Raw genomic sequence first — 21,235 nt, 5'->3', positions numbered from 1 at the left:
TGAGAAAGGACCTTGCTTCCTTGGGAATTCAGGAGTTGAAGAGCATATGTATAGCTGAAGAAAATGAAAAGAAAATTATTGTAGTTTCAGACTGAGAGGTGGCCCCAGGTGTGGTTTAGTAATGCCCTGACTTGATTGGATGCTTTTGAACTATGGTGTTGGAGAAGACTCTTGAGAGTCCCTTGGACTGCAAGGAGATCCAACCAGTCCATCCTAAAGGAGATCAGTCCTGGGTGTTCATTGGAAGGACTGATGTTGAAGCTGAAACTCCAATACTTTGGCTACCTCATGGGAAGAGTTGACTCATTGGAAAAGACCCTGATGCTGGGAGGGGTTGGGGGCAGGAGGAGAAGGGGACGACAGAGGATGAGATGGCTGGATGGCATCACCGACTCGATGGGCATGAGTTTGAGTAAACTCTGGGAGTTGGTGATGGACAGGGAGGCCTGGCGTGCTGCAGTTCATGGGGTCGCAAAGAGTCGGACACGACTGAGCGACTGAACTGAACTGAACTGAACTGACTAGGTTGGGGGGTAAGAATCAGGATTTCACAGAGTAAGCTGAGTTAGGCAGGGTTGAATAACAGGAAGATACATACATGGGTTTGTACATTCTTCTCTTATGCTGTGTAACGTCTCTTCCTGAAACTTCTCTCCTGGTGTGGTAAATGTGTTTTCCTGGTTCGTTAAACTTACGCTGCATGGAAGGCATTTATGCACAAAGAAACATTGGTGTAGACCAGGGCTATGTCTTTGGAGACACCTTTGTTGCTTCTGTAATTTTGCGGGGAAGAGGCACATGTTGTCGGGGGGCTTTCTTGGGGCTGTCAGGGGCTCTTACCCTGTTCTGCCCACCCTCTTCTTCTTCCCTTTTATTCACAGCATCTCCCATCTTCTCCATCATCTCTCTGTCTTGAATCTCATTTGCTTCCTGCTTCTCCTGCAGATCACTCACATCCTTTTATCACCCTTTTCTCTCCCCAAACTATCATCTTTCAGGTACTTTTAACAATGTCCATCTTACTTCTCTCTAAGATCTTTCTGTCTCTCTCACCTTTGGTTTTATACAGATGTTACCTTCTCTCAGTTTCATTATCAGTCATCTGCACTTATTTTAAAGATTAATTTGTCTTTCATTTCAATTTCCCATTTCCTCAACTTCCTTCTTGTGTCTCCATCAAAATGTTAGCTACGTTGACATCCCAAAGTGGTGCTTTATATACATACCCACTATATCGCTATTCCTCCTCTCCATCCTGTGCCCACGTTCCTTTTGCCCACTTTTCATCCCATGCCTTGCCTTCTTGTTTTCTACGTTTCCTACTTCATTTCACTCTTTTCTACTCTTGGACCTTGAATCTTCTCTGTTCATACTTATTCCCTTGGTGATATTAGTAATTCTCAAAAGTAACATGTTTAGGACTGAACTCCTGATCTTCTACCCCAAACATGGTCCTCTTGTAGTCTTTATAATGTCAGAAAGTGTTCACTCCATCCTTCTAGACCCAATCCTTGGTATCACCCTTAATTATTCTCATACCCCACATCTAATCCTTCAGGATTTTCTGTTGTCCTTCCCTTCAAAATAAACCTAGAATCTGACTGTCACCTTGGTCCAAGCCACCATCGTCTCTACTCTGGACTCCAAGTTTCTCAATAGTTTCTCTGCTCCTATTCTAGTCTCCTCTTTGGTCTGTCCTCAACAGAGCAACCAGACTGATCCAGAAACTCATGTACTCAATATTCTTCAATGGTTTCTCATCTTTTAAGTGGGAAAGACAAAGTCTCAATGGCCTATGAGGCCCTACATATTCTGGCCCCATTGTATCTCTGACCTCACCTTCCCCTACTGTCTTCCTATTTCACTTTCCACACTGGCTTCCTCCACTCTTACAGGCATGTAACTGCCTCAGGGCTGTGAGCTTAGCATCCCCTTTCCTGGAAGCCTCCCGGCTAGATACCAACACAGCTTATTCACTCACCTCCTTCAGGCTTTTCTCCCAAGGCTACCTCCTCCATGAGGCCTTTCCTGGCCATCGTATATGAAATCATAACTCACTGATCTCCACCCCCAGTGATCATTACTCCATTTCCAGCTTTATTTTTATTCTTCATGTCTTTCAGCATCTCATAGTGCATGTTGTTTAATACTTATCCTACATACTATTTCCCTTTTTTAGGAGGCAGCCCCATGAGGGTAGGGGCTTCCCAGGTGGTGCAAGCAGTAAAGAACCTTCCTGACACTGCAATCACAGAAAACTAACCAATCTCACCACATGGACCACAGCCTTGTCTAACTCAATGAAACTATGAGCCATGCTGTGTAAGGCCACCCAAGATGGACGGGTCATGGCAGAGAGTTCTGACAAAACGTGGTCCACTGGAGAAGGGAATGGCAAACCACTTCAGTATTCTTGCCTTCAGAACCCCGTGAACAGTATGAAAAGGCAAAAAGATAGGACACAGAAAGATGAACTCCCCAGGTCGGTACGTGCCCAATATGCTACTGGAGATCAGTGGAGAAATAACTCCAGAAAGAATAAACAGATGGAGCCAAAGCAAAAACAACACCCAGTTGTGAATGTGACTAGTGAGGGAAGAAAAGTCCAATGCTATAAAGAGCAATATTGCATAGGAACCTAGAATATTAGGTCCATGAATCAAGGCAAATTGGAAGTGGTCAAACAGGAGGTGGCAAGTGAATATCGACATTTTAGGAATCAGTGAACTAAAATGGACTGGAATGGATGAATTTAACTGAGATGACCATTATATCTACTACTGTGGGCAAGAATGCTTTAGAAGAAATAGAGTAGCCAGCATAGTCAACAAAGGAGTCCGAAATGAAGTACTTGGATACAATCTCAAAAACGACAGGATGATCTCTGTTCGTTTTCAAGGCCAACAATTCAATATCACAGTAATCCAAGTCTATGCCCCAACCAGTAATGCTGAAGAAGCTGAAGTTGAACTGTTCTATGAAGATCCACAAGACCTTCTAGAACTAACACCCAAAAAAGATGTCTTTTCCATTATAGGGGACTGGAATGCAAAAGTAGGAAGTCAAGCAACACCTGGAGTAACAGGCAAATTTGGCCTTGGGGTACAGAATGAAGCAGGGCAAAGGCTAACAGAGTTTTACCGAGAGAATGCACTCGTCATAGCAAACACTGTCTTCTAACAACACAAGAGAAGACTACACATGGACATCACCAGATGGTAGACACCAAAATCAGATTTATTATATTCTTTGCAGCCAAAGATGGAGAAGCTCTATACAGTCAGCAAAAACAAGACCAGGAGCTGACTATGGCTCAGATCATGAACTCCTTATTGCCAAATTCAGACTGAAATTGAAGAAAGTAGGGAAAAACACTAGACCATTCAGGTACGACCTAAATCAAATCCCTTATGATTATACAGTGGAAGTGAGAAATAGATTCAAGGGATTAGATCTGATAGACAGAGTACCTGAAGAACTATGGAGGGAGATTTGTGAAATTGTACAGGAGGCAGGGATCAAGACTATTCCCAAGAAAAAGAAATGCAAAAAAGGCAAAATGGTTGTCTGAAGAGGCCTTACAAATAGCTATGAAAAGAAGAGAAGCTAAAGGCAAAGGAGAAAAGGAAAGATATTCCCATTTGAATGCAGAGTTCCAAAGAATAGCCAGGAGAGATAGGAAAGCCTTCCTCAGTGATCAATGCAAAGAAGTAGAGGAAACAATAGATGGGAAAGACTAGAGATCTCTTCAAGAAAATAAGAGATACCAAGGGAATATTGATGCGAAGATGGGCTCAATAATGGACAGAAATGGTATGGACCTAACAGAAGCAGAAGATACTAAGAAGAGGTGGCAAGAATACAGAGAAGAAGTACACAAAACAGATCTTCATGACCCAGATAATCATGATGGTGTGATCACTCACCTAGAGCCAGACATCCTGGAATGTGAAGTAATGTGGACTTAGGAAGCATTACTATGGACAAAGCTAGTGAAGGTGATAGAATTCCAGTTGAGCTATTTCAAATCCTAAAAGATGATGCTGTGAAAGTGCTGCACTCAATTATGCCAACAAATTTGGAAAACTCAGCAGTGGCCACAGGACTATAAAAAGTCAATATTCATTCCAATCCCAAAGAAAGGCAATGCCAGGGAATGCTCAAACTACCGCACAATTGCACTCATCTCACACGCTAATAAAGTAATGCTCAAAATTCTCCAAGCCAGGCTTCAAAAGTACATGAACCATGGACTTGTAGATGTTTAAGCTGGATTTAGAAAAGGCAGAGGAACCAGAGATCAAATTGCCAACATACATTGGATCATAGAAAAAGCAAGAGAGTTTCAGAAAAACATTTATTTCTGCTTTACTGACTATGCCAAAGCCTTTGACTGTGTGGATCACAATAAACTGTGGAAAATTCTTAAAGAGATACCCAACCACCTGACCTGCCTCCTGAGAAATCTGTATGCAGGTCAGAAAGCAACAGTTATAATTGGATATGGAACAACAGACTGGTTCCAAATAGGGAAAGGAGTATGTCAAGGCTATATGTTGTCACCCTGCTTATTTAACTTATATGCAGAGTACATCATGAGAAACGCTGGGCTGGAAGAAGCACAAGCTGGAATCAAGATTGCCAGGAGAAACATTAATAACCTCAGATATGCAGATGACACCACCCTTATGGTAGAAAGAGAAGAAGAAATAAAGAGCCTTTTGATGAAAGTGAAAGAGGAGAGTGAAAAAGTTGGCTTAAAGCTCAACATTCAGATAACTAAGATCATGGCATCTGGTCCCATCACTTCATGGCAAATAGATGGGGAAACAGTGGAAACAGTGATAGACTTTATTTTCTTGGCCTCCAAAATCACTGCAGGTAGTGACTGCAGCTATGAAATTAAAGACCCTTGTTCCTTGGAAGAAAAGCTTTGACCAACCTAGACAGCATTAATATGCTGAGACATTAATAAAAGCAGAGATTTTACTTTTCCAACAAAGGTCCATCTAGTCAAAGCTATGGTTTTTCCAGTTGTCATATATGGATGTGAGAGTTGTACTATAAAGAAAGCTGAGCACCAAAGAATTGATGCTTTTGAACTGTGGTGTTGGAGAAGACTCTTGAGAGTCCCTTGGACTGCAAGGAGATCTAACCAGTCCATCTTAAAGGAAATCAGTCCTGAATATTCATTGGAAGGACTGTTGCTGAAGCTGAAACTCCAATACTTTGGCCACCTGATGCAAAGAACTGACTCATTGGAAAGGACCCTGAGCTGGGAAAGATGGAAGGCAGGAGGAGAAGAGCATGACAGAATATGAGAGGGTTGGATGGCATCACTGACTCGATGGACTTGAGTTTGAGTAAGCTCCAGGAGTTGGTGATGGACAGGGAGGCCTGGCGTGCTGCAGTCCACAGGGTGAAACAGAGTCGGACATGACTGAGCGACAGAACTGACTGACTGACTAGCTGACACTGCAGGAGATGCAGGTTTGATTGCTGGGTTGGGAAGATCCCCTGGAGGAGGAATAGCAACCCACTCCAGTATTTTTGCCTGGTGAGGAGCTTGGTGGGCTACAGTCCACGGGGTCACAAAGAGCTGGACATGACTGAGTGACTTAGCATGCCCATGAGGGTAAGGGTTTGTTTCATTCATCCCTGAACTCTCAGGATCCACAAGAGTACCTGTCCACAGGGAGCAGTTAACTAGTATCTGAGGAATGAATGAGTGAATTCTCTACCATTTGCATTCTGCCTTCTTCCCATTTTGCACATTTCTTGCTCATCCTCCACCTGTGGCTTCGATTCCATCTTGACCACAATTGTTCTCTTTGCTTTCCCATTGTGCAGTCCTGCATCATCTATACTACTTGATCATTTATTTATTTGGCTTTGTTTCTCTTCCCTGTAAGACATGAGTCATGTTTCAGGGCCACTTTTTTTTTTTTTTTTCCCTTACCTTTGTGTCTTTCTCTTATTCAGCTTCTGCTTTAGCTCAGCCAGGTTCATTTTTATCTTTACTCTTAAAGTTTTCAAATCCCTGCTCTATTATACCTAAACTGACATGATATACACTATTTACTATGTATAAGAAAATAACTATAGCTACTGGTCGTCTATTACATAACCTAACATCAAGAGAGAAACAGTAAAAAATGAAGTGTGTCCTGAACAGCAAGGAAGGGACGGACAGGACAGGACAGGAAAGTCTGGTTCAGGCCTGTGGGCTAATTCTTTGATACATCATTTATGATGAGTCTTAGATCTTTTACTGAATGCTGCTCCTGAGAACTGTGCCAACTATTAACATAGAAATTTAGCTTTTGGTGAAATTAGACCACTACTTATGAAATAGAGTGATTGTTCCATGATAAGCTATGGCTTTGCAGTCTTACTTAATTTGTTATTCAAGGTCTCAACTGATGATTCGTATCATTGATCTTGTGGATCATATATCATGCTTTTTTATTGATATACATTTAGACTTTATTATAATTCCTGTGGAAAACCAAATTTAGACACTGTTTATCTCATATGTTCTGAAATATTTTACAAAGGCCTCACATAATTTTTATAATATATATATCACTGGGTTCTTTTTACAGGAAAATGAGAATAGTTAGAAAACGTAATGATGTCATTTTCCAGTTTTTTTCAATACAGCTGAAGTTTTCAAATGACGGTTAGAATGACAAAATGCATAATAAACATAAGGTATAACCCACAAATGACTGATGACCAAAATAATACATAAGGCGTATAGCTGTAGGTGTATAGTTACCCAGTAATGAATGTCCTTTCATTGATAAAGATCCAAGAGGAGGACTGGTGAGCCATCACAGTCGTCTTCTGCCCCTTTCTGAGATCATCTGAGGCTACCCTAGAACATTAGAATAGTATTAATGGTATGTTCCTGGATACATTCATAAATTAGTCTCTAGCTTACATTGAAATTGTTTGTTATGTCCCTAGTGTGTAAAAATATTCTGGGGGAAGTTTTTAAGTAGTGTTTTGTGTATGTGGGCATGAAGGTTAGATTGGAGAGGGAAGTAAAGAGACTTTTTACCATGTGCCTGCTTTGAATCTCACACTCTGTATGTGAGCATTTGATAGGTAGTATCTCCTTTACTCCTCAGGTCTTCCTGGCAAGGTAGGGGCATTATTATCTCCATTTCAGACAGTAAGTAGTGGAACAAATCATTTGAAGCAAGGTCTGAATATGTTTGTTTCCTATTTTTCCTTTTCACCAATATTGTTTTTGAAGTTTGCAAAAAGGTTATATGGATTAAATATTGTTGATTTTCTACAAATTTGTCCATTTGAAGATTTTTTTCAAAGCTCTCTTTTTCCTACATCTAAGGGAATTAATGTTGAGGATAAGTAAAATGTTCTCCAAAATCTTCAATTTTAAGAAAATAAACTTAGAGTTCAGAGTTTTAACTACAACTCACTTTGAGTGGGTATTAAATAGCATCCTGTAAACCCACTTTTCACAGAATAATTTGTTTTGGAAACAAGTAATAACATGTCTTTTCTGTCCCTTCCATTCCTCTCTACCACCTCCATATAAGCTTTAAAATATTTAGGTGTTTCATTCCATTCTTATTACTCAGTATGTGCTTTTGAGAGAAAAATCCATTTTTATCCTCTTTTGATAACCATTTCTTATTTTAAATTGAAAATTATGTATTCCTCATTTACTCTATGGAAAATATTAGTAAAGGAAGTGAAGTCACTCAGTTGTGTCTGACTCTTTGTAACCCCACGGACCATACAGTCCATGGACTTCTCCAGGTCAGAATACTGGAGTGGGAAGCCTTTCCCTTCTCCAGGGGATCTTCCCAGCCCAGGGATTGAACCCAGCTCTCCCGCATTGCAGGCGGATTCTTTACCAGCTGAGCCACCAGTGTAACCAGTGAAGGAAGAGGAATATATAATTTTATTTTGACCCACTAAAGAAAGATGATAAAGAGGGCTTACGAGGAAACAGTAGATGAGTCAAAAACACTTAGCTTGACATACAGATTTCCCCTTGGAGATCAATTTGAGAAACTGTGTGACAGAGAAATGGGAAGAGGAAAAGGTGGAACAGGGGGCTGGACATCAAAGGGCCATACAAGTGACAGTGTGGGCCCATGGTAAATGCAAATGATTTGCAAATGTGTAAATGAGATCCTGGATCAAAGTTGCACTGACAGTCACTTTCCAGTTGATGGCTGTACTTAGCTATGCTCCCGGTAATGAATGTACCCACCACAATGTCTAAATTTGGCATAACTCCCATTGTAAGGAACCCTACTCTGAATTTTTAGTAGTTGATTTGGAATACATGAGAAGCATTTTCTTCATTTTTTCAATTTATCCACAGTTCTGACGCTACCAGGTCTCAGTGATTTAAAAGCCATCCTCCTGCTCCGTGTCTTCATAAATGCACAGATGGGCTCAGGGTGTCTGAAGAAGCTGTTTCCTGATGCAGAGCTTATGCTTTATTGAGAAGTATAAAAAGGGGAAAAAAAAGAGAAGCTCCTTGAGGAATTCTGCCTGGTTGAAATAATATTTCAGACGTCTTCTTGGTTTTAGGTTTTGTAGCAAAATTTCCAAATATTTTTGAAAAAAGAAATCAAATATCTTGTTGTTATATTTTAAAGTAAAATTTCTAGAGACTTGTGAAAGCATCGATCTAGTTTTAAAGTTCTGTTTATATAGCAGCCGAGTGTTATTTTCTTTAAAAAGATGTTAAATTCCCAAACGCTTCTCTGATCCAAAAAGAGGCATTTTGCAATCATTGAAATTTGGGGGGCAACCTAAGAACACAAGCTAGTTAAAGTAGAGAAGAAATTCTAGAGTAATGTCTGGAGGTGTGCAAACTGAAAACTATCAAGCTATGAAAACTATATAAACGGAAAAACTACAAAAACTGGCCCAAGGCAGAGAAGGGTCAGCTAGTTTGGTAAGTCTGTTTTTGGAGTATTTCTAGAAAGAATTCTCTTTGATATGATTGTGCAAGAGAACATATTCCTTTCATTCCAGCAATTGAATTCAAACTGACTGAAACCTGTCCCATTCCACAAACACAGTTTCAAGTTGCCAGGCAGCCAATATCAAGCTCTGACCCGTGGGGTTAGTTAAGTGTGACATAACTTCCTTCAAATTTCCTTCAGGCTCTGGAAACTGTGGTCAGGTATGAATAATAACCTCCTTTATGTCTTCATATAAATGGCATTAGGGTGTGACCAGAGATTTTGTGTAATATTTTCTGCTGCTGCTAAGTCGCTTCAGTCTTGTCCAACTCTGTGCAACCCCGTAGATAGCAGCCCACCAGGCTTCCCCATCCCTGGGATTCTCTAGGCAAGAACACTGGAGTGGGTTGCCATTTCCTTCTCCAATATAATATTTTCTAGTCATTCCCTTTTTCAGAAATTGAATATTTAATTACCATTGCATCAAGCCTACAGAATCATAGGGGCTATAGCCAGAATAAAAAGGCTGGAGAGAAAAATTCCATTTTTTTCTTAAATTTTAAAAAAGAAGGGGAAGTGATTCTAAAGTAGGTCATTCTGGCTGGGGTAAATTGTGTGGAAGACATTTCATGTTTTCTTTTTCCAAGAGAACAGCTTCCCTGGTGGCTCAGATGGTAAAGAATCTGCCTGCAATGCAGGAGACCCAGGTTCGAACCTGGGGTCGGGAAGATCCCCTGGAGAAGGGAATGGCAACCCATTCCAGTATTCTTGCCTGGAGAATTTCATGGACAGAGGAGCCTGATGGGCTACAGTCTATCGAGTCACAAAGAGTTGGACACCACTGAGCAACTAACACATACACTACAGTCAAAAAAAAAAAAAAAAAAGGAAAAGAAGAAAAGAGATTTCATAGAATCCATCCCTGATGCATATTTTCCCTTAGAACACATTGTTACTTTGAAATTATGTAACCTATTGGAAAGCTATGAGCATGTCCCACCAGGCATATTATAATGGTTTCTAAGCTGAATGCTTGACTAGTTTCCCTTTATGCTTTTGCCATTTTGATCATCACATTATCTTGCTATCAGATATTCCTGAGACCTCATTCTTTGCAAATACAGCTCAGGTCCCATAACCTGACTTTCAGGCTTTCTGTATTTCCACCGAAACCTACCTTTCCAAACTCGACACTGAAACTTTCTTTAACACCAGGCTTTGTAGTCTAACGGAGTCACGTGTCATCCAATCTCTTCTCACCATTCCCCTTTCCCTCATCTCTGCAGATTCAGATCTCTACTTCCTTCTTGTCCCTGCTCAGAAGGAACCATATCAGTCTCCCCATGGCCTGTTTTCTACACTGCTGTGATGTTACTCTCTGCTTCCCACTGGTATTGCCATGATGGTTTTATACCTTATCTCATTTTCTAATCATGTCCTCCTGTGACTGGTGCTCCTCTAGTTAGAAACATCACCCTCTTTCATAGCACATCATTGGAAGGGGGTTTCATGGAGGACTCGTGCTGAAAGAGACAGAACCTTAGCCAACCTGGCAAATTAACTGTGTAGGTCAGAAGCTATAAGGGCATTTTAGGCTGCCTTGGGACAGAAACACAGCATGTTCCCTGAGCTCAACAAATCCCAGTTAGTCAGTCACAAAATTTGGTCAGGGCTGATTAGTTGTATAGTCTTTGCTCTTGCTTCTAAAACCTGAGTTTTGCCCCTAGATTTTGTCATTATATCATCCACAAAAAGAGTAATTGGGGCTTCCTAGTGAGATCCCACCCTCCCCCACTCCCCAACTTGCCACTCCTCCCAGTAGTCAAACACTACCTTCTCCTTCCTGGATCCAAATTATTTACCATTATTGAGAATGTATTCTTTTACTTCTATACTTTTACTTCTCCTGTAGCTCTCCTTTCACATTCCATAGCCTGTATCTTGCCAAGTGGTTCATTTTCTCTGCCTTTCGGTAGCAATTGACAATGTTGGTTGTTCCCTCTTTTTCAAACACTGTTTTTGGAGACTCTGAGACAAAGCAGCAACCACCACAACCTTACTTTAGTTCCTGGCTCTCCCACATGTCTCAGTTATTTAGTCTCCTCTGCTGGCTCCTCCCTTATATGATCACAAAACGCTGGCTTGTTCTAATAGACTGTCCTTGAACACCCTCTCCTCTCTATCTACACTTTCTTCCAGGTAACCTAATCCAGCTCTGGCCCAGCCTCTCTGCCGACTCCAGACTTATGTTACTACCTAAATTAATCTCTAGTTGGATGTCCATCCAAGTCATCTCAAGGCCAACATGGCCAAGCCAGAACAACTGACTTTCTCCCATACTCCAGAATTCCCTCCTCCACAATTCTTTCCCACCCACCTTAAGGGCACCAAAACTAAAAGTTTTACTTTTTCCTCTTCATAACCAGATTCCAATCCAAAAGTAAGTCCTATTGGTACCTCCAACAGGTAACTCAACAGCTTCCACTTCCAGGGCAACCACTCTGAGCCAACCCACCACCATCTTCCTCCTGGATTATTGCATCAGCCTTCAGACTGGTTTCCCTGAACCCACATCATGACCCATATTCCATTCTCCACATGGCAACCAGGATGATAATTTTCAAAAGCAAATCAGATCTTGTCATTTCATGATTAAAACCTTATAAAGACTTCCAAGAATGAGCTAGAGTAAAATAGAACCTCCTTATGATGACGCTCAAGGTCCTGTCAATCAATTCAGTATTCATTCTGTTTATTACTTCTCTCGTTGATTACATTTCATCTACACTGACCTTCTTTCTGGTTTTTAATCACTCCCTTAGCTCATTCTTGCCTCAGGGATTTGAACTTTCTGCTCTTCCTCCTTGGAGTTCTTTACCTCAGACTTTCCCATCATGCTGGTCTCTGTCAGAGACTTTCGCTAAGTAACTCTCAGTCATTATCATATTATTCAGATCATTGTTCCAATAGTCTGTCCTCAGCCATCCTCTCTTTTCTATTTATACCTTCTTTTAGGTAATCCAATTACCATATTTTCATCTAGGTAATGCATCAGTATCCGAAAGGATTTTATTGAGTTACATTGACTGTCTTTAGATAATTTAGATAATTATTTAGATAATTTAGATAATATTTATTGAGTGACTGACTAAATGTCAAGCTGTACCTGTGATCCAAAGGACTGACCTTGACCTCATAGTTAATATGGTATTTTAGGTAGGACTGGAAGTGGGCAATATTCTGAACTGAAGTACAAAGGCAAATTGACAATGATGGGCTGAAGAATCATTGCAATGGCTTCCTGATTGGTCCCCACTCTTTGTATTCATAAAAACATTAGGTAAAGTATCATTGAAGATAGCAAACAATTGAGATGTAATTATATTGTCACTCATGACCTATGCTGAAGCAAGTTGTAGCTAGCTTCAGAAGACGTAATTAAATTTCAAAACAAACAAAAAGGAATTCAAAAGTCCTTTCATTATCCTGACCTTAGAAAGAAGGACAGTTGAATGAAATTTGTGAAAGAAGATAAAAACGGGGTAACATTTTTCTTGATAAGCATTATAAGCTAATTGAATAGGAAATAATATTGACTGAATCCAAAAGTTGCCTAAGCAAAATAATCAATTGAAATACTTGAAAGGTAAAGAGGTGATTTGGTAAAACTCCCAGCTTATTATTAATTGCTAAAGTGAGAAATAGATCTATGAATTCAAACAGTTTCCCCTTTACATTCCCATTAGCCATGATATATCGTAAATTAAAATCTGGTAGTGCCCTTGTGAATATCCTCTAAATTACAAAGACTTGGTAGGTTTAAGGGTCTGAGCTAGTTTCCTCAAAAGGCTTAAGAGGAGGATAACCAGAGATTATGATTAAATCAGCAGAAAGATTTATGAAAAAAAAAAAAAAAGAAAAATTACAGGTCTAGAAGCCTAAGCGTCTTACTTTGAATGCTCACAATTATTTTGGTAGAACATAAACTATGACTTTGGACTTTCCTGGTGGCTCAGACAGTAAAGGATCTGCCTGCAATGAGGGAGACCTGGGTTCGAACACTGTGTTGGGAATATCCCCTGGAGGAGGGCACAACAACCCACTCTAGTATTCTTGCCTGGAGAATCCCCATGGGCAGAGTAGTCTGCTGTGCTGCAGTCCATGGGGTCGAAAACAGCTGGATACAACTGCGCGACTAAGCACAAACTATGACTTGAGGAGGAAGGTAGTTGTTAAAAATCTAAGTGTTTTACTGGGAGAGATAATCTTACAGGCTCTCCCATCCTGGGGCCAGAGCTTATTGACTTTGATTGTGTAGGAAATAAGATCACTTATTCAATGTTTGGCTATCTATTTTAAAATTTTGTCCACAGAGAGTACAACTCAATATAGAATTAAATAGGCAAGTAATTAAATCTTGGAGAAATAAACAGTCCTGGAAGTACTAGGTCAGTCAAGGCTAAAATAGACCTTTGGAGGCACAACAAGGAAGAGAGAAGATCAGGAAGATAGAATCAGTCTGAGCAGGCAGTAGGGATGAGGACCCTGAGAAAGCAGGATAAGTCAGCACCCGTACACGGGCAATGCTGAGGATGGGAAGCATCCGAGAACATCTGAAGTGGTTTACCTCTTCCCGCTCTGCATCCTGCATAGATGTGGACTTGCCTGGACTGGCCAGTTACCAGAATGAGGCCAAAGGATGTGAGGTCAAGTCCAAATAAAACTCAAAAGGACCAGTCATTTAAAGTACCTTCCCAGGTTCAAGCATGGATTAATTAAATGGTCACTTGTTTAAAAATGGAAAACTTGGTTCGCTCCTCTGTATATCAACAAATATTTCATGAGTTCCTTCTCTGGGCCTGCTATCATGCTAAGGCAGGAAGCATGGCCTATATTTGTATCTATATCTGCAGCCCTTGATTCCTGAGGCCATTGGGTGCAGGAAATGTCAGAGCAGTCATAATTTTACAATGAGCTAGAAAAATACATGTGTTAACTCCCTGGGTCCTCCAGCCAAAGAGAATTTCTCCTTTGAACTTTCACAGCAAAACATCTGAGTCTTTCTAATTACTTTTGATTTCTCTCCCTAATCATATTTTATTTTACCTAATTTCCTTTAGAACAGGATGATGGCTTATTTTAATTTTTGACTTCTAGAGTGAATGTATATATGCAAGTATGTAGAGAAAACATACATTAATATAAAGCAATGAAGATCTCTATGTTCAGTATGTGATGTGCGTGCTCAGTCGCTAAGTTGTGTCAGACTCTTTGCAACCCCATGGACTGTAGCCTGCCAGGTTCCTCTGTCCATGGGACTTCCCAGGCAAGAATACTGGAGTGTGTTGCCATTCCCTTCTCCAGGGGAATCTTCCTGACCCAGGGACCGAACTTGAGTCTCTAGCATTGCAGGTGGATACTTTACCATTGAGCCACCTGAGAAATCATTCAGTATATGGAGAGATGTACTAGAATATTAACAGTAAAACTGAAAGCTGTGAAATTATGAATGATAATTATTTCCTTTTTGATTTCATATATATTTTCTAAATCATGTATGAGAAGCATATCTTGCATAACACACACCATATTCATGCCTGCATGCTTAGTAGTGTCCAGCTCTTTGCGACCCCATGGACTGTAGCCTCCTAGGCTGCTCTGTTCATGGAATTTTCCAGGCAAGAATACTGGAGCTGGTTGCCATTTTTTACTCCAGAACACACATTATAAAAATTGCTAAAAAAAAAAAAAAAAAAGACTAGAGAGTTTCACATTAGAATAGGAAGTGTGTATTTCAGTTATGAAGTAAAATTATACTAAAGGCTGTTTGCATGGAGGATTTTGTTTTAAACATTATTTTTGCCTGAAGAAACAATGGAAAGTTACAAATACGTATTTAGCTCTAAAATAAAGCTGTTTTCTCTAAGCTCTGATCTGGAACCTTATAGTACAGAAGAGCAGAGCCATATACAATTGTATCACTTCAAGGAAACAAAACATCTGTAATTCTGTTATCCAATTCTTAGAAAACAGAAAAAAGTCAAGAAAAATATGGGTTCTGGGAAATACTTGGCACCATATTTTTTCTAAGGAATGTGCTTAATTTGCAGTGATGGTAAAAGTTCAGTATTAGACTATAAACATTATCACTTTATCAGGCGATATTGACTGCAGTTAGGGAATGTTTGTTTTAAGATACAAGTAAAAATGTGTTATAGTCTTTAAGACAGGACTAAACAGAATGTGGATCAAGCAACCAGATTTTTATGTGACTACCCCATCACCATCAGTCCCAGTGGAATCTAATTTGAAGTGCCAAGCCATTAGTATGCGAGTGCACATTTACAGGGCGCTAACCCTGGGTGCTCCACTCTCCCCAGAGTGCCCTCGGGGAGGTGAGCAAAGCAGGAGCAGCAGGAGAGGCGAACTCGTTTGAAGCCACTTCAGGATTTAAAGTACCTTGCCACCGCTTAGCCTGGGAGGGGGCTACTCAGGCTGCAGACAACATCTTCTGGAATCGCTGCCATGACCCAGCTCCAGATTCTCTGCTTCGTCTAGGTTTCCAAGAGGAAATTCTAAGGTTGACTTTACAGGGATCATGGTTCATTTTTCCTGCTCATTATTTGGCTGCAAAAGAATGATCCCTTTTTCCTCTTGAGCTCCGTTTACTAGACTCCGGGAGGATGATGGAGATGCCCTTCAACCACCTCTGCTACTAAGATAACACCCTCATCCCTTAAGAAAGAGACGCCTTCATGCTCAGCTACTGAAGGCAGTACTACTGGTTCATTTGGTACTTGAGATGATGTTATGAAATGATGAAATCACTATACCTGATAGTCTTTAAAAGACTAAGTTTTGCCACAGATCCCAATCTTCTCTAAGTCCAGACTTTAGTGAAAAGGAGAGCATTCAAAAGAAGTTCTTTTGCAGAGGTTGTACTTTCAATTGACCTTTACTTGTTTTTAAAAATCTAAACTTTTATATAAAGCCCATGTATCTCTAACAATCTTAAATTCCCTGTCTGCCTTGTGATCAAAGAGTCTGCATAAGTAAATTGACAGCATTAGACTTCTATTTCAATGACAAGTATAGGATACCTCTTATTTAAAACAAGTGTCAAATATGAAACCTTAAATTACATGCTACATATATATTACACATATGTTATATTATTTTAAATGTAACCAGAAAAGTTAATTTGTTTTAATCACTGCTGGTTATTTCTCTCTTCTGATTGACCAAAACATTTAATAGTTTATCACAAAATTTTATAGACATTAGAAATAGTAGAAATATATTTATATACTAAAATAAACTTTAGGAAGATTTATATCTGTTTATGTGGCTAAATAAATTAATCTCAAATATGGTTAATAGATTTGTTTTAGTTGGGGCTACTGTTTGTTATTTAGATATATGCCTATTATGAAGTAAAAAGTCAAATGACTTGTTTAAATTCTAAAAATATTTATTTAGCATAAAAGCATATTTCTTTTTTGAAAAATGTTTAGTGAACACTGGTACTATAACTTTTTCTAAATAGATTGCATTATTTTGCAAGTTTTTAGTTAAACTACATTAAATGCAATCACACCTCAGATAACAGTAATGTGGTACAGTTCAGTTTAGTTAGATTTAGAATTCTATTTCCAATTCTCCAGTCAATATCCAATTATAAGGCGGGGGGGCGGAAGGGAATCATATAAAATTATCAAAAGGTAAAACTTGCAATTATAAGATAAATTTAGTACTAGGGATGTAATATGCAACATGATAAATTTAATCAATGCTGGTAGGGCTTCCCTGGTGGCTTAGTGAGAAAGAATCCACCTGCTAACTCAGGAGTTATGGGATTGATTCCTGATCCAGGAAGATTCCATATTCCTCTGAACAAATAAGTACACAACTATTGAGCCTGTGCTCTAGAGCTCTAGAGACAAGCTACCACAATGAGAAGCTTGTGCACACAACTAGAGAGTAGCCTCTGCTTGCCGCTACTAGAGAAAAGCCCACATAGCAATAAAGACCCATCAGAGCCACAAATAAAATAAATATGTTGTATATGAAAGTGAAAGTCACTTAGTCGTGTCTAACTTTTTGCGAACTATAGAGACCATGGAATTCTCTAGGCCAGAATACTGGAGTGGGTAGTATTTCCCTTCTCCAGGGGATCTTCCCTACCCAGAAATCGAACTGAGGTCTCCTGCATTGTAGGCATTCTTTACCAACTGAGCTATACGAAAGTTGTTAAAAGAGTAAATCTTAAGAGTTCTCATCACAAGTAAACAGTTTCCTTCTATTTCTTTAATTTTCTATCTATGCGAGATGATGGAGCATTTCATGAATATGTAAGTTAAATTACTGTGTTGTACAACTTATACAGTGCTAAATGTCAATTATATCTCAATAAAACTGGATAAAAAAGTTACTTTCCCCTCTCAAGAAAAAAAAAAAAAATACAGTGAAGATTTTCAACTCTGCAATTTGAGGGCAGAATTCATTAAAACAATGATAATACTAACCTAAGATCAATTGCAAAATATTTAAATGTTTTATATTAATAAAGTAAAGATAAAATGTCATCAATAGAATTACTTTGTTAGTCACGCCTACTAAGTTTATTCCTACCTCAAAGTTATCCACATTAATAAACCTATCAGCAATATTATTAATAACAAAAATACCCTTTAAATAAAAATTCATAAAGTAAGTTCACTTCCTTGTAATTTAAGTTTAGGTGGTAAAGACCAACAAAACATAGGCATCAATTTTTTATGTTTCATGTTTCCTGTCTATACACAAATAAAAGTCTGTGTCACTTTACTGTTAACAATACAATATGTGCTACAATATGAGAACATGGAGTATATGGTCTAATTTTATCAACGTTATTCAGGGGCAGTCTCTTTTATAAACAAACCTCAAAATTGATGGGTTCCACAACATAGGATTGTTTCTCTCTTATTAAAAATTATAGTTTCTAATATTGTTAGTCACTCAGTCACGTCTGACTTTTTGCAACCCCATGAACTGTAGAGCCCACTAGGTTCCTCTGTCCATGGAATTCTCCAGGCAAGAATACTGGAGTGGTGGCCATTCCCTTCTCCAGTCAGAAATAACAGATTAACAGAAGTATGACTTCAAAAAATAAAAATGACTGAGCATAGCAAAAAGTTTGAACTGGCCACCACAACCTCTTTTTGAAAAGTGGCAAGAAGCCAGATAACTTCATTGTTTCTCAGAGGTAATGCTTTGCCTACTTGCCATCTGCTCACGTATCCTGGACTCACTCACTGGAAAGCAGTTCAACTCCAGTACCCTTATACTGTCTGGTCTCACCAGCTCAGCTCACACTGCTTAAATGGACACTTTGGCAGAGCTGTTAATTTCTTAATGCTAATTATTTATAGCTATTTCTGAAGGCTTGCCCAGTGTTTAATTCCCACCAAAGCCCTATTGGAACATCCCCTTATGATGCCTATTTTATAGATGATGACTAAGTCATTTGCTAAGTAAGGGACAAACCAGTAAGTGACAAAGGCAAGATTTGAACCTAAAGCTCTCCTGCTTCAGAATTGGATCCTTAACTCATGAACTCCTATTTATGATTATTCTTTCAAAGTTTGGTGCAGTCCTAAACTGTATCAGAAATCCTTTTTAACTTTTTTTTTTTGGTAGGAGAGAAGTCTCTTTTGATTTGTGGAAAACAATAAAACTTTAGCTGAACCCTCAATTAAAAAGACCTTCTGAGTCCACTGGTTGAATGCAACATTGCAAACCTAAGGATACTCAGAGGAAGCAGTGAGTCCTGCAAGAGTCTATTATCTTTTCCTGGCAAAAATCACAATTTCAGGTAAAGACCATGAGCTCACTCCCTATTAAAAAGTGAGGGGAGATTGGCGGCCACACTTAGCTTCAAGCCCTTCCCTGTCCCCCGCCCCGTCTCCCTCCCATGCTTACCTGGATCAGGAAGGGGTGTTCTGTAAATATCAAAAGGAAAAGTATGTCCGGGTTTCAGGCGGCTCTGATACACGCACACCTTCAAACCTGGCTGCCTATGGATTTTGCTTTCTAACAACTTGCCCTTAACTGGACCTCAGGGAGTGGATTAGAGCGCTTCTTTCACCCCCTACTCCCATTTTTTCACCTGCTACGGTGTGCATAGGAGGAGACTTTTCCCCTTCGTGGTGGAGCCGAACCTGCCCCGGAGAGTTTGTTCCCGCGCTCAGCCACAAACTCTGATCACCGCCGGAGAGGCAGCGCTGGCTCACCGGTCCCGGAGGTGGAGGCGAGGTCGGAGCCAGGGGCGGGAGCAGGGCGGCAGGGCCCCTCTGCGCCTGCCACGGCCCTTCCGACGGTCATCCAGCCCAAGAGGCTGTGGATGACTGCACCCCGTCGCCGCCGCAGGGAAGGGTTAGGAGGGAGCCCCTCCCTGCGCCTCAGTGCATGTTGGGAGTGTTGACTTTCTTTCTTCCCAGCAGCTGACCGGGACACGCCTCTGTGTTCTGCCACACACCTTGGGGACAGGTGAATTGACAAGTGAACTGGTTGAGCCTTTAACCTCTGAATTGGACGCGTTCTAGTTACTCTCCTCTCTGGTCTGTAGAGAAAGTCTTTAAGAGGTGACACCGACGAGGACGGAATGTCATCATTCATGTCTTTCTTTTTTTTTTTAAAAATTTGTCATTTAATTAGAAATGTCTGAAATATAACCCCTTGTTTTTATTGCCACTTCCTTTCGGAACAGGCACCTAATCACACAGAGCAGTGGTTCTCACACTTCCTAGGGAACCAGAGACGCTTCTGTATCTTGCTAGACTCCTCGGGTCTCAGCATCTTCCAGGCTTTGATCTAGTAGGTTTGGGGCAGGTGGCAGGTATTTTTAAAATCAGCTTCACAGAAGAACATCTGAACTTGAAAACTACTGTAGTAAAAGCATACAGGAGGAAATGAGTAGTAATTTGGTCACTTAACTAGAGAATTCTGTTTTTAAGCTGCTTTCCCTCAATACCTCCGATTTTAAAAAGGACACAAGTCTAATTAACTAGACTTATTATGGTGATGATTTCACAATATATGCAAATACTGAATCATTATTTTATACACTTGAAGTGAATGTAATAAAATGTCAGTTATATCTCAAAAAGAAAGGAATGGATAAACGAACCTCAGTTAAAAAGGGGAGTGGCTCAGTGATAAAGGATTCTCCTGTCAATGCAGAAGTGACTTTGACCTCTGATTCCAGAAGATCCAACATGCTGGGGAACGACTAAGCCTCTGCACCACAACTATGGAGCCTGTGCTCAAGCGCCTGGGAGCCACAGCTACTGAGCCCCTTTGTCACAAAGTCCTGAAGCCCAGGAGCCCTAGGGCCCGTGCTCCACAATGAGAGAAGCCATCACAATAAAAAGCCGGTGCAGTGCAACTGGAGAGTAGCCTCTGCTCCCTGCAAATAGACAAAGCCCTTGCATCAAGGAAGACCCCATGGACTGCGGCCCGCCAAGTTCCTCTGGCCATGGGATTTTCCTGACACAAATACTGAACTGGGTTGCCATTTCCTTCTCCAGGGGATCTTACCAACCCAGGGATCAAACCCGGGTCTCCCACATTGCAGGCAGACTCCTTACCATCTGAGCCACCGGGGAAGTAATGAAGACCCAGCATAGCCAAAATTATAAAATTTTAAATAAATAAATAAAATCATTTAAAAAAAGAGTTCCCTCTTTGAAAACTGCCAAATACCAAAACTTTTTATATTTATTTAAATTAATAAAATCAGGCTCCTCCTCTCCCCCAAAAGGTACCAAAGACTTAGAGACACTCATAGTAAATGCTCTAGAAATAATGCTTTCATTTACACATGCACAAATGTACTTTTTGGTATCATTGATACTTTGTTTCCCATGTAAAGCACTTTGATAATGGGGGGAAAAAAAACGTTATTTTACAAGTATAAACCTCAGAGACCTCAAAAGGAATTGAATATAATTCTTACAATGAGTTCAAAGGCAGGGTTGATTTCTGGTTTCCTATATATGCAAATGTCAATTTAACTGAGCATTACTCTGATTTGCAGGTTACAAGTTTGATATAACATCAATACTTCAAGGATTCTCTATATTCAAAAGATCAGACAGTTTATCTAGTTAACTTTTGGTGTGTGGAGACCAGGGATGATCAGACTGGCCATTGTTTGGCTAGTTTAATAAGCTGCACAGAATCAGGCATGTGGGCTTATTGGATCACAATGAAAGCTTCTACAACTTCATATA

At 40.0% G+C, this 21,235-nt stretch overlaps 1 protein-coding gene and 1 long non-coding RNA gene across 8 annotated transcripts in view; one reads left to right on the top strand and one right to left on the bottom strand.

Moving 5' to 3' along the window:
- The window catches only part of RASSF6 (Ras association domain family member 6), a 65,195-nt gene extending 45,808 nt beyond the window's left edge, over nt 1-19,387 (bottom strand). The window contains exons 1-2 of one of the 7 annotated variants that reach the window (XM_061145797.1): nt 19,235-19,387; nt 6,782-6,880 (exon numbers count right to left, since the gene is read on the bottom strand). In XM_061145797.1, the coding sequence (XP_061001780.1) occupies nt 6,782-6,837 (56 nt within the window). In that variant the 5' untranslated portion in view covers nt 6,838-6,880; nt 19,235-19,387. The other 6 variants (XM_061145796.1, XM_061145798.1, XM_061145799.1 and 3 more) reach the window with 6 other exon arrangements.
- Nucleotides 1-21,235, top strand: part of LOC133058817 (uncharacterized) — a 55,105-nt gene that overhangs the window by 10,189 nt on the left and 23,681 nt on the right. The gene's annotated exons all lie outside the window — the stretch shown is intronic.

This window comes from Dama dama, chromosome 6 (assembly GCF_033118175.1).
Source record: "Dama dama isolate Ldn47 chromosome 6, ASM3311817v1, whole genome shotgun sequence".
Taxonomy (NCBI): Eukaryota; Metazoa; Chordata; class Mammalia; order Artiodactyla; family Cervidae; genus Dama; species Dama dama.
This window is presented reverse-complemented; position numbering and strand designations above follow the sequence as displayed.